This window comes from Plecotus auritus (genome assembly GCF_963455305.1).
Source record: "Plecotus auritus genome assembly, chromosome: 8".
Taxonomy (NCBI): Eukaryota; Metazoa; Chordata; class Mammalia; order Chiroptera; family Vespertilionidae; genus Plecotus; species Plecotus auritus.
In genome coordinates this window covers 148,303,238-148,317,886 of record NC_137782.1, presented here as the reverse complement: position 1 = coordinate 148,317,886, position 14,649 = coordinate 148,303,238, and the positions used below count along the sequence as shown (strand labels likewise).

Genomic DNA, 14,649 nt, shown 5'->3' with positions numbered 1-14,649 from the left:
ACACACATATACACATACTAGAGGCCCAATGCATGAAATTCATGCAAGAGTAGGCCTTCCTCCCTCCGGCTGCTGGCACTGGCTTCCCTCTGGCACCCAGGACCTGGACTTCCCTCTGGCCACCACCAGGCACCTGGGACCCAGGCAGCAGCCCCAGCTTCGTCTGGAAGGTAGTCCAGAGGACGTCCAGTCTAATTAGCATATTATGCTTTTATATATATATATATATATATATCTTACCTAATAATAGACAAACATGTAAATTGACCGTACCTCCACTATGCCCACAGCCAATCAGAGTGAGTATGCAAATTAGAAGGCCAAAGATGGTGGCTGCCCAGCTGCTCCAGGTGTGGAGTGGCCAGGCGGGGCAGGATGCCTGCTATGAGAGGAAGGGCGGGGGGCGAAGGGATTTCCAGAGCGGAGTGCCACAGCGAAGTCAAGACTGCAGATTCTGGAGTCTGCAGTGAAGACGAAGATGGCAGACTCTGGCCGGAGTCTGCAGCGAAGACAAAGATGGCAGACTCTAGCTGGAGTCTGCAGCAAAGACAAAGATGGCAGACTCCAGCTGGAGTCTGCAGCAAAGCAGCGAAGACGAAGATGGCAGACTCTGGCTGGAGCGAAGGCCTAGTCCCAGGTGTTGGAGGAAAACGGGTGCTAGAAGCCAAGGGAAGGAAGGCCTCTTGCACGAATCTCTTCATGAAATGGGCCTCTAGTCCTATCTAATAAAAAAGTAATATGCAAATTGACGGCACCTCCGCTACACCCACAAGCCATGCCCACCAGCCAATCAGGAGCGAGTATGCAAATTAACCCAACCAAGATGGCTGCAGCCACGGAGCTGGAGAGAGCAGGAGACTTGATTTGCTCCTGACAATGGAGGAAGCCAAGCTCCTGCAGCCCTGGCTGGCCCAGGCCTCTACTCAAGGCTACAAAGTTTCAATTATAGAAGATAAATAAATCCCAACAAAAATGGCTGCAGCCACGGAGTGAGCAGGAGGCTTGGGTTTTCCAGCAATGGAGGAAGCCAAGCTTCCTGCACACCCTGGTCGGCCCAGGACTCCACTCGAGGCTATAAAGTTTCAATTATAGAAGATAAATAAATCCCAGATACCAGGGCCTCCGCTTGGGTTGTGGGGGGACGTGGCCGGCCTGCAAACCACCACAGGCCCCTTGCCCAGGCCACTCCATGCCCCAAGGGAACCACCACCCTGATTTGGGACACCCTTCAGGGCAAACCAGCCAGCTCCCACCCGTGCACCAGGCCTCTATCCTATCTAATAAAAGAGTAATATGCAAATTGACTGTCACTCCAACACACAAGATGGCTGCCCCCCATGTGGACACAAGATGGCCTCCACAAGATGGCCAGCAGGGGAGGGCAGTTGGGAGGGATCAGGCCAGCAGGGGAGGGCAGTTGTGGGCGATCAGGCCAACAGGGGAGGGAAGTTGGTGGCATTCAAGCTTGCTGGGGAGGGCAGTTAGGGGTGACCAGGCCAGCAGAGGAGGGAAGTTGGGGGCGACTGGGCCTGCAAGGGAGAGCAGTTGGGGGGGACCAGGCTTGCAGGGGATGGCAATTGAGGGCGATCAAGCCTACAGGGGAGGGCAGTTAGGGGTGACCAGGCCTGCAGGGGAGGGCAGTTAGGGGTGACCAGGCCTGCAGGGGAGGGCAGTTAAGGGCAATCAGGCTGGCAGGGGAGCAGTTAGGCATTAATCAGGCTGGCAGGGGAGTGGTTAGGGGGTGATCAGGCTGGCAGGCAGAAGTGATTAGGGGCAATCAGGAAGGCAGGCAGGTGAGCAGTTGGGAGCCAGCAGTCCTGGATTGTGAGAGGGATGTCCGACTGCCCCTTTAGGCCCGATCCTACTGGCCTAGGATCGGGCCTAAACGGGCAGTTGGACATCCCTCTAGGGGTCCCAGATTGGAGAGGGTGCAGGCTGGGCTGAGGGACACCACCCCGTGCACGAATTTTGTTCACCAGGCCTCTAGTATATATATAATCCAGTACACACATCATTAAAAATAACAAAACACTATAAACATATACCATGAAAAGTCTGGTTTCCACTCTTTTATCATTTGTGCTTCCTACCATTAGCTCCCTGTCCCTGCCTTGAGTACAAATAAGTAACCAGTTATATTACTTTCTTAATATATTTATAGAGTCTCTTTATTCAAGTACAAGCCTAAAAGGTAGCACAACAATCTTGTATTCTGTACCTTGTTTTTTTTTTTTTTTTAATATATTTTTATTGATTTTTTACAGAGAGGAAGGGAGAGGGATAGAGAGTTAGAAACATCGATGAGAGAGAAACATCGATCAGCTGCCTCCTGCACACCCCCTACTGGGGATGTGCCCGCAACCAAGGTACATGCCCTTGACCAGAATCGAACCTGGGACCCTTCAGTCTGCAGGCCAATGCTCTATCCACTGAGCCAAACCGGTCAGGGCTGTACCTTGTTTTTTAAAGAAAGTATATCTTGGAGAGAAATTTGTGCTAGTATTGTATAGTTGTATAATATCCCATTGTAGAATTATTAAGATTTATTTAACTCATCCCCTAAATATTTGAATTATTTTTCAGTCATTTGCTATTGAATGGTCAGGTACTTCTACTAAATAAACCCTAGAAGTGAGATTACTGGGCCAGAGGGCAAATGTATATGGTTAGACTAGAGGCCCAGTGCATGAAATTCATGCATGGGGTTGTGTCCCTCAGCCCAGCTTGCACCCTCTCCAATCTGGGACCCCTAGAGGGATATCTAACTGCCTGTTTAAATGGGCAGTTGGACATACCTCTCACAATCCAGGACTACTGGCTCCCAACTGCTTGCCTGCCTGCCTGCCTGCCTGCCTGATCACCCCCTAACCACTCCCCTACCAGCCTGATGGATACCTAACTGCTCCCCTGCCATATGATTGCCCCCAACTGCCCTCCCCTGCTGGCCTGGTCCCGCCACCTGCCCTCCCCTGCAGGCCTGGGTTCCCCCCAACTGCCCTCCCCTGCAGGCCTGGGTTCCCCCCAACTGCTCTCCCCTGCAGGCCTGGGTTCCCCCCAACTGCCCTCCCCTGCAGGCCTGGGTCCTGCCCAACTGCCCTCCCCTGCAGGCCTGGGTCCCCCCCAACTGCCTTCCCCTGCAGGCCTGGTTGCCCCCAACTGCCCTCCCCTGCAGGCCTGATCACCCACAGCTGCCCTCCCCTGCTGGCCTGATCACCCACAACTGCCCTCCCCTGCTGGCCATCTTGTGGTGGCCATCTTGTGTCCACATAGGTGCGGCCATCTTTGACCACATGGGGGCAGCCATCTTGTGTGTTCAAGGGACAGTCAATTTGCATATTACCTCTTTATTATATAGGACTAGAGGCCCGTTGCACGAAGATTCGTGCAATAGGCCTTCCTTCCCCTGGCTGCTGGCACCGGTTTTCCTCTGGCACCCGGGACCCAGGCCTTTGCTCTGGCCACTGCCTTCTGTCTTCGCTCCGGCCGGAGCCTTCAGTCTTTTCTGCTCCGGCCGGAGCGCCGCTCCTGTAGCTCCCTCCGCCCCCGCCCTCCCCCTCATAGCAGGCGTCCCGCCCCACCGGGCCGCTCCGCACCTGCATGTGTAAATTAATGCGCCATCTCTGTTGGGTCAATTTGCATATTTCTCTTTTATTAGTGTAGAAGATATTGCCAAAATGCTTTCCTGCATGATATTCTAGTATATACTCCCATTACAATGGTTGAGAGTGCTTTTCTTTTCCTAAAGCTTTGCCAATATATTCAGAAACTTATATAACTGGTTATTATGAAAGGTGGAAAATGATATCTTGTTGAAATTTTTAACTTTTTGCATGTTTAAGGGCCATTTATATTTTATGTGAATTGCTTGTTCATAATCTTTGTCTATTGATTTCTGAGAGCTCTGTTTTTTGAGGGAGGGGAGTTAGCCTTGTTATATGCATAAATAGTTTTTCCTGAGTTTGTTTTCAATGCTTTCTCTTTCTTTCACGCAGATGTTGAATTTGGCAACCTTTATTTTTATGGCTTCTAAATTTTGAGTCATGAATAGAAAGTTCTTTCTTGCCTCAAGTGTTTCAAGGGATCACCATGTTTTCTTCTAATATTTCTTTGGTTTCTTTTGCGGGGGTGGGGAGAGATTAACTGGGGAATTTATATGCATACCAGGGGCCCAGTGCACAAATTTATGCACCTTGAAAAGAACTGTGGTCCGTGAGGCTGTGGTGGGCACAGGGGCGGATTTCGGTCCATCCTCTGCACCCCTGCCTGGACCCTCCTGCCACGGTCTCTGGTCTCCTGTCTGCCGGCAGTCCTGCTCCCGCTGCCACTGCTCCCACACGCTGATGGCACCAGCCCCACTCGCACCCACTGATGGCATGGAGTGATTGGGGCTGGCGCCAGCAGTGGGTGCCAGCAGGGCTGTTGCTAGCAGCGTGTGCAAGAAGTGGCTGCCGCCCTCATTGCCCCTCAGGAGCAGGGGGTGGTGGAGAAGCCCTGAGAGGTGATTGGGGCCGGCAGCCATTGCTTGCACCCGCTGATGGTACTGAGCAATCAGGGCTGGCACAGGATGCCAGCTGTGGGTGCAAGCGGTGGCTCCGGTGCCAGCAGTGGGTGCAAACAGGGCTGGTGCTGGCAGCAGGTGTGAGTGCCCAGTGGGACCACAGCATGCGGGAGCAAAGAATTTTCAGTAACCACCAGAGGCTCGCCCCGATGACAGAGACTGTTGTCCTGACTTGGTCTGGCGCCCCTGCTCACCTGCTCCACCATCCCGCTGCAGCCAATGCCCACCATGTTCTGCACTCTGCCACCTGCTGCCTGTGCCCGCCATGGTGGGTCTCCTGGTGGTCAGCGCACATTTTAGTGACCGATCAGTTATTCGGCTGTTCTGTCTATTTGCATATTAGGGTTTTATATACATACCGTAGATATGCATAGCCCATGGACAGACAACAGTGTGGTGAAGGCTTAGGAGGGGCGAGTGTGGGGTGGAGGGAGTCAATGGGGAAAAATAAAAACAACAAATAAATTTATCTTTAACAGTAAAGATAAATTTTTAAAAATGCAAGTCTTGAACGATTTGGTGTTTATTTTTATGTATAATGTGACATATGGTTCCAACATTATTTTCTAGGTAGCCACCCAATTTCCCTAACCTTACTTATTGGGAAGTCTATCTTGTCTGCACTAATAAGGGATTGTTTTTTGTCATCTACTAAATTTTTATATGTACTATAAAAATTGATTATTTTAGGTTTTTCAGACATGTGGTCAAAATGCATTGGCACCTTTTTGATTTTATGTTTTATTGTCTGTTCATTGGCCTATACTACATTGATTTATTGAGGTTTTTTAAAATATATTTTTATTGATTTTAGAGAGGAAGGGAGAGGGGGAGAGATAGAAACATCAATGATGAGAGAGAATCTTTGATTGGCTGCCTCCTGCATGCCCCCTACTGGGGATCGAGCCCGCAACCCCGGGCATGTGCCCTTGACTGGAATCGTACCTGGGGCCCTTCAGTATGCAGGCTGATGCTCTATCCACTGAGCCAAACGAGCTAGGGCTTATTGAGATTTTTAATATCTAGTAGGGCTGGTACTCTTTCATAATGTTCTTTTCCAGAATTAACCTTGACATTATTATTTATTTCTACTGACTTCAGAATCAGCTTTTCTGATTCACAACAAATCCTGTTGTTATTTTTCTTAAATTAATAGAATTTGGCATTTTAATGATGTTAAAGAGGAGTAGGTTGCAACTTTAGATGGCATGTCCAGAAGAATGTGATAGGGTAAAGATCAAAAGGTGGTAAGAGAATGAACCCTGATGACATTTGGATGTAAGTATTTCAGGCAGATGGAATAGTAAATACTAGTACATAAGTCCTGGGGTAGACAAATACCTGTGTGTTTAGGGAACAGTGAGGAGGTCAGAGCAGTAAGTAAGGTGAAGAACAGGATCTAGTAGTCCATTTTAAGGACTTTAATTTTCGGATCGGAAGTCATTGGAGAGTTTTAAACAGAGAAATGAAATCTGGTTTATATTTGTAACAGGGCCACCACTGGCTACCGTGTTTATAGTAGATTGAAGGGGAACAAGGCTGAAAGCATGGAAACTAGTTATGGCATACATACTGGTAAAAGATGGTGGCTCAGACTAGAGTAATAGTAGTAGAAGTGGTTAGAATATGAATATCCCTTGTAGGTAGAACTAACCTTTACTGATGGATCTGGATGTGGGGTGTGAATAGGAGGCATAGAGAATGTCTAAGATGTTTGGCCCGAGCATCTAGAAGAATGTGTGGCCATTCCCCACTGAGATGGGGAAGACTATGAGATTTGGGGATGAGGTTATCAGTGTCCTAGTTTTAAACTTGTTTGTGATGTCTATTGGACATTCAGGAAGAGATGCTGAAGCAGTTGAATGAGAATTGAGTTAGGGGAGAGATGTGATCTGGAGATACAAATTTTGGGAGTCATTAGTACATAGATGGTGTTTAAAGCCATGATAATAGTTATGATCACCAAGAGAGTATAAACAGAAAGAAGAGTCCTGGTCCAATCTAAAATTGAGAGGTAAGAGAGGAGAAGAGGAATCAGTAAAGAAAAATAAGAAGTGGCCAGAGAGTAAGGTGAAAAACCAGGAGTGTTCTAGAAGCAAAGTGAGGAAAATATTTCAAAAAGGAGAGTGTGCTGAATGGTGCCAGTAGATCAAGTATTTTTAAAATTTAATCCTAGCTACCATCTCTTTTGTTGCTGTAGTAAATGGGCTTTTTCTTTCTATCTTTTGCTATGTATATACATAAAGGTTATGAATTTCTGTATATTAATTTGGTATCAATACTGAATTCTTATTTAGTCATTTAATAGATTTTTCATACAGACGGTCAAATTGTATTGGCTAGTACCAATTATACTTTCCTCTTATCTAATTGTATTGGTTAGTATCTCTAGAGTGAAAAGTTGGATAATAGTGGGTATCCTTGTTTATATCCTGTCTTTAGTGGGAATACTTTTAAAAACCCCCTCCCCCGCCAAATACTAGGTGTACCGGTTAATAATGTGGATTGTTTTCAATAGATGGGGTTACACATCTGTTGATAGATATGTGATTTGATATGTATGCTCTTTTGTTGTATTAACAACAAGCTTCAAAACTTCATATGTCAAATTTTCTGAAGGTATTAACATCATATGTAGGCATTAAGTCAACTACTTTTAGACTGTGTGTGTGTGTGTGTGTGTGTGTAGGGCATAATCTTTGATTCTTATTTTGAGTTATAAAATTAAAAAATGTGTTAGTTTTATCAAGTGCTTTTTCAGTATCATTGGAAATGATTATATGATTTGTCCCATTAGGCCTAGCAATATTGTTTTTATATTAATAAATTCCTAATATTGAACCTTTGCTGCATTTCTAGAATAAATGTAGTTACTTGATAAAGCTACTTGAATGAGTTGTTACTGCTATTATTTCCTTAATTCTGGTCAGATTTTATCACCATTGCTGAGTTCAGGATTCTGTTGTCACTGTTGTGTTGAGATTTTTTAAGATATGCAAGGGGAAATTTGGGAGTCAAATTCTGAGAAGAAATTTCCATTATTAGGACCTTTTTCACACAATAGGGGGTTTCTTCTTTGTGTTTTCTTATGCTTCCACAAAATCCATCTGAATAGTAGTCATAGACTTTTCTTTCTTTATTTGACTATTTGCGGTCAACTAGGTTTAATTTTTAATCCTTGATTTTAGATTATACCCTTCTAAGGTTTTTAAAATATATATGTAGTCATTTGTAGTTTACCCAGAGGTAACAGTGATTTTATAATTTCTTTCTTATTGAGGTAGTAGAATTTTCTAGTTTTTATTTTGTCAGTATCTAGGCTGATTTACTGAATTCAAAGAACAGTGGATACAATCTAATAGATTATAAGATATGTCTTCTGACTTTGCTCAGTGCTTTATTGTGACTTTTTTTTCTTCAAAATGAAACACCACTTTTTAAAATTTCTGATTTTATTTGCTACATCCTTCATTCCTTTGCAGACATCCTGAACTCTTTGCTGTTCTTGAACAATCCAGGCATGCCCCTCCTCAGGACTTTTGCAATTCTCTTCCCTTTGCCTGGAATGCTCTCCAGTCAATATCTTCCTGGCTTTATCCCTCAATTTCTTCAACTATTTGCTCAAGTGTTACTTCATAAGCCAGGCCCACCCTGACTCTCCTATTTAAAATTATAATTCCACCTCTGTATTTGTGATCTTCCATTTCTTGCTCTATTTTTCATAGCAATGATCACCTTTTAATATTCCATATTATTTATGTATTTTGTTTCCCCAATCCTTACTAAAATGTAAACTCTTCAAAGATAGCATTGTTTTCTGTTTATTAACATTTATGTATATATTTCTTTTTAAAAACTGATATATCCAGTACCTAAAACCTGAAACCTCAGATATTTTCTGAATGAATGAGTGAACTATCTTGAGGAAGTTTTATTTATTTATTTATTTTTATTTTATTATTTTAAAAATATTTTTTATTTTATTTCAGAGAGGAAAGGAGAGGAGAGAGATAGAAACATCAATGATGAGAGAGAATCATTGATTGGCTGCCTCCTGCACGCTCTTTACTGGGGATTGAGCCCACAACCCAGGCATGTACTTGCCTGGGAATCGAACCCTGGCCTCCTGGTTCATAGGTCGATGCTCAACCACTGAGCCACGCCAGCTGGGCAGGAAATTTTTTTTAAGAACTCCCATTTAGGTTCAGAATAATCTCATGTGATATGCAAAGAAATGTAAATAATACTTCGACTTTAAATTAATTAATTTAGACTATTTTTCTTCCTACAGATTCATCGAAGCAAGAACAAATGGAAATTCTATTTGAAAGATGGTGTTATGTGTTTTGGAGGGAGAGACTATGTATTTGCAAAAGCCATTGGTGATGCAGAGTGGTAAAACTTAGGAGCTCAATACATCATAAACATCAGTGGGACTATATCATGCATTGTGAAACTTGTTTTTGTTTAAATATAGTCCACAGAGCTGCTCAAATTTTGGTTCACTGGAATTTAATAAAATTATAATTCAGATGCAGATATAAATACACAATTTTATATTTCTTTCATTTACTAATTTTAAAGCGTTTCTTTTTGTTAAACCCTCATTATCTATTCTATACCATGACAAAGCATAGATGCATAGGTGCGATGGAGTATGAAGAAATGTCACATTTATTTCATCTTGAAGTAAAACTTAAATCAGACTACAATTCCCCTGCATAGTGAAATCAGGATCAGTTAATAGATTGGAGCCGGTGTTCCTCCCATCTCTCACCAAGTAAGTAGTAGCAGGATATATAAGAGGGCCTCTCTGGGTCTTTTAGTCTACACTCCTTACTAGCAATCAACCCAGATTGTTCCTTGGAGGCAGCTGCCTCTGCTAAGCCCGTGCTGTACATGAACAAGGAAATCTTTCCTGAGGCCAGGGTTCTTGAGCTAAGAATCAGCCTCTCTGGGCTTATCATGTGCCAGGTCATTCTTGTACCCTCCTATCTCTGGAGAATTGTGAGGGAGAATTAGGTTAGCTTCCCGTTCTACTTGTTGAAACTTTAAACTTTTGTCCTCTTCCTAATCATACTGGGTTTCCCCTCCTTATTTTTTTTTGGTATTTTTCTTACAGTGAAAGACCCCTTTCCAAACTCTTTTATCTCTCAAAGATATTACCTCTCTTCATTTTCCCTAACAGGGAATCCCCTCATTGAGTGTAGGCTTTCTAAAACAAAAGTCAGGAAAAGATATTCTCTTCAGGAACCTCTGCTCAGGTCAGATGAGATTGCTTGCTCTTATTTGTGGCAAGAAGACCAGGATAAATGTCTTAAAATCAGGGAGAGAAAACAAAATGTAAAACACAAATAGCTCTCATTTTCCTGCACCAATAAAAACAAAGAAAATCCTCCTCCAAATTATTCTATAATACTCTCTTTCTTAGTAGATTCAAACCCATCAAAGGAACATTTTCTTCATATTTCTGCTTCTCTTAAGGGGTAGAGTATACATATTCTCTAAATTTAGGATCCCTAATCTCAGCACTCAGACAGCAGTGCTGGGATGAGTGGGTTATGTTCTGTGAAAGGATGAGATGCCTTGATCTAACAGGTCATAGGGTGAATTTCTTGTATGGAAATAACCCCAATTAGAGAGTTTAATTTATTCCAACACTTGTCTTATTTTGCCCAGCTACTATTAGTCGATCATTTCAAAATCTGGATAAATCTCTTCTGGGCTTTGGACAACATATGTGGGGCAACATCTTTGGTCTAAAGTTGGCAGCTGCATGAGGATTCAGTTTGTACTAGTAAGTGGGCTGGTCTCCTAACCAGATCCCTATGTCTGCTTTGTCCTCAGAGTGATTGTCCTTTAGCATACTACCACTATTCCAGGTCCTTCTCTGCCTATTGAGAACTTCCGGGTGCTGTGAATTCTCTTCATGGATGTTGCCTACCATGAAATGGCCATCTTTTCCACATGGAGAACAAAAAGAGGGTACTTATTCTTTGTGTTTATCCTTGAAATGTACCCCCTCCATTGCTGAGTACACTTTCTAGTTTTCTTCCTGTTTCTTCCTCCCAGGCTCATCCAGACACTCTCTGTGCTGTAGGCAAACCTTATTGCAAATTATAAGGGCTGAATTTATTGACAGGGTGAATTCACTTGGGAATGGGGGTTTAATGTGTTGGGGAGAGGCAATAATAGTTGTTTCTAAAATTCCTCCTTTCCACTGTGAATTTTAAATTGTCACTTTGCTTCAGTGATTATTTTTAGTGGCACATTACAAATACTATTATTACATAGGTCATCTTTACTTATGTGGTACATTTTATCATTAGAGGAAAAAGTCAGTGTTGTCCCATTTGAGTTTCTGCATGCTTTCATGCCCCTGATCTTTTAAAAATGCGGAAAAAATTTAATTTAAAAGTTGGCTTACCACAAAATAAAGTCCAATAATAATTATCCTTGCATGCTAATATAAATGATGATAGTTTTGGTGGTGATTGCAGAGAGACTTAAAATATTGCTTAATTATTTTGGACCGTGTGCCCTTTTATTAGTTTTAAATAATGCTAGAAAAAATTCTGGTTCTTGATAAGTTGTCTAAATGAATGATTTTCATAATTTTTATATATTATACTTTAATAATAAATATATGTTTGCATGTACATAGATACACAAACCAAAATTTCAGAAAATCATGTTTGTCTTTAGCACATGATAGCTTTTTATATTTTCTACTAGAGGCCTGGTGCACAAATTCATGCATGGTTGGGGTCCCTTAGCCCGGCTGGTGATCAGGGCCAGTTGCGGGGGCTGGCCGGCTGGGGAGGGACCATGGGAGGTTGGCCGGCCACTGGAGGTTGGCTGGCCATGGGAGGTTGGCTATGGAAGCACACTGACCACCAGGGGGCAGCTCCTGCGTTGAGCGTTTTCCCCCTGGTGGTCAGTGCACATCATAGCAACTGGTCGACTGGTCGTTTGGTCATTTGGTCACTTAGGCTTTTATATATATATACACTAGAGGCCCGGTGCATGAAATGCGTGCATGGGGTGTCCCTCAGCCCAGCCTGCACCCTCTCCAATCTGGGACCCCTCGAGGGATATCCGACCAGGATCGGGCCTAAACAGGCAGTTGGACATCCCTCTCACAATCCAGGACTGCTGGCTCCCAACTGCTCACCTGCCTGCCTTCCTGATTGCCCCTAATCACTTCTGCCTGCCATCCTGACCACCCCCTAACCACTCCCCTGCCAGCCTGATTGATGCCTAACTGCTCCCCTGCTGGCCCAATTGCCCCTAACTGCCCTCCCCTGCAGGCCTGGTCCCCCCAACTGCTCTTCCCTGCAGGCCTGGGTCCTCCACAACTGCCCTTCCCTGCAGGCCTGGTTGCCCCCAAATTCCCTCCTCTGCTGGCCTGGTCCCTCCCAACTGCCCTCCCCTGCAGGCTTAATTGCCCCCAACTGCCCTCCCTTGCAGGCCTAGTCCCTCCCAACTGCCCTCCCCTGCTGGCCTGATCGTCTCCAACTGCCCTCCCTTGCAGGCCTGGTCCCTCCCAACTGCCCTCCCCTGCTGGCCTGATTGCTCACAACTGCCCTCCTTTGCAAGCCTGGTCCCTCCCAACTGCCCTTCCCTGCTGGCCATCTTGTGGTGGCCATCTTGTGTCCACCTGGGGGCAGGATCTTTGACCACATAGGGGCAGCCATTTTGTGTTGAAGTGACAGTCAATTTGCATATTACTCTTTTATTAGATAGGATAGAGGTGTGGTGCACGGGTGGGGGCCACCTGGTTTGCCCTGAAGGGTGTCCTGGATCTGGGTGGGGGTTCCCTTGGGGCGTGGGGTGGTCTGGGCGAGGGGCCTGTGGTGGTTTGCAGGCTGGCCACGCCCCCCGGTGACCCAAGCAGAGGCCCTTGTATCTGGGATTTATTTATCTTCTACAACTGAAACTTTGTAGCCTAGAGCGGAGCCAAGCCTCCTGCTCGCTCCATGGCCGCAGCCATTTTTGTTGGGATTTATTTATCTTCTATAATTGAAACTTTGTAGCCTTGAGTGGAGGCCTGGGCCAGCCAGGGTGTGTGGAAAGCTTGGCTTCCTCCATTGCCGAGGAAACCCAAGCCTCCTCCTTTCTCTGTGGCTGCAGCCATTTGGTTGGGGTTAATTTGCATACTCGCTCCTGATTGGCTGGTGGGCGTGTCTTGTGGGTGTAGCGTAGTGATGGTTAATTTGCATATTACTCTTTTATTAGATAGGATATTTGATTTTGTTCTAATGCACTTCAAAAATGATGGTATTGACCCAATAAATTGATTTCACTACCTACTGATGGGTCATGATTCATAGTTAATCAGTATTTTTACACATGTGCTAAAGTTAGAGTGTGACAAATCTTATTCCAAAAGAAAAAATTATTCTTTAAGCTCTATGAGTTGGTTGAGTTTATCCAAGACTTTGATATGATATTACTTTTACTTTTAGAAACCTCTTCTCCATGTCCAAGCTAAACATTTCTTGTTGCATATTATAACAAAATGTCAAAACTAGGTTCTAAGTTCTTAGAAATACAAGACCTTGGCAAGTGTCATTCTATACCCTTTTATAGGTAGAGGTTATAATTACAGAGATTACAGTTTGCTGGTTAAATGAAATTTGTGTAAGTATCATGTATCTTAATTCCCAACTAAAACTTTTTCTCATGCTTATATCCTACAGTGCTTTCTTATATACTTTCCACATCTCCCTGTAGGCTAAGAAGATCATGCTGAGTTTGCATAGTTAGTGTCTTAGGGATTGATTAACCGTCCTTGCCTAGAATACCTTCTTTACTTATTTTATTCAATGTGCAATAATATGTATAAATAATCATATGGATAGTTCAGACTTCATAGCTCAGTGAGACACCAGTTCTGGTTGAGGCTCTCAGTTTCATTCATTTAAGTTGTGCAGGAAAACAAATAACCTTAGATTGAATAGCAACAGTTAATTGGAGTGGTGAGTGGGTGAATTTATGGGGGGATTTTCTTTTGACTCATGTTAGTAGGTTAACATTATGCTGATATTCACATAAATATACTCTAAGCCAGGTGGGAACTTTGTGATTCATAACTAGAAGCCTAAATTATAAATAGTAAGCCCATGGTAATAATTCGTAGGAAAAAAACTCAATAAAAATATTGCACATTAAAAAAAAGATTATTTCCATTTATGAACATTTATATAAATCTTTGTGACATAACGATTCTTAATTTATGCATGGACTTAATTCATTTTTGAGGAAACTGAAACCAGATATTATGAATGTAGGACAAAATACCTTTTGAAAATATTTTGTAAGTTGAGTTATTCCAGGTTGATTAACCCTTTTTAGTCATTTTGTGACTTATGATAGTATCAAACATTGTGAAAAAAATACAAGCTATAAATATGAATTTCTTGAGCATTTGATGTTTTTATGATTTATGTATGAGAGATTATACAGCTTAAGAATGCACACACTTTCTATGAGACCATCTCATAAGGGAAAAGCTTTCCTTATGATTGTTTTACATTTCTGTTATAAAAGTGAATCACCTAAAAATATTAACCACCTACCATGTGTAAGGCTCTAGGGTATATATAGTAGGAGAAACAAAGAAAATAAATGAGTGTATCACTAAAGAAATCTATAACAGGTGAAATAAAATATATAGTACTTATAAAGGTAATAATACCCAGCAGTATAGAATAATTTCATTGTCCTATGAGAATCAATTCTGATGAATTAAAATATTTTCTAGCAAATATTGGATATATATTTCTATACCATCCTTCAAAAGATAAAAAGGATAAAAGTTATATATTTTTCATTTTTATTTTATTTTTAATCCTCACCCAAGGATATGCCTATTGATTTTTAGATAAAGGGGAAGGGGAGAGAGAGAGAAGGGTAGGAAATAGTGATGCAGAGAGAATATTGATTGGTTGCCTTCCATATGTGTCCTGACCAGGGATCAAACCCTCAACCTAGGTATGTGCCGAGGGAGATCAACTGCACAACCTTTCAGTGCACATGACGACACGCCAACCAACTGAGCCACACTGTCCAGGGCATAAAGGTAAATA

The 14,649-nt window shown here is 43.1% G+C and overlaps 1 protein-coding gene across 2 annotated transcripts in view; it reads left to right on the top strand.

The window, feature by feature from the left end:
* The window catches only part of GTF2A1L (general transcription factor IIA subunit 1 like), a gene marked incomplete at its 5' end in the record, with an annotated part of 42,480 nt that extends 33,379 nt beyond the window's left edge, over positions 1-9,101 (top strand). For both annotated transcript variants that reach the window (XM_080684839.1, XM_080684838.1), the window contains one exon: positions 8,850-9,101. In XM_080684839.1, the coding sequence (XP_080540965.1) occupies positions 8,850-8,957 (108 nt within the window). In that variant the 3' untranslated portion in view covers positions 8,958-9,101. The remainder of the gene's footprint in view (positions 1-8,849) is intronic.
* Positions 9,102-14,649: the final 5,548 nt, after the last annotated feature.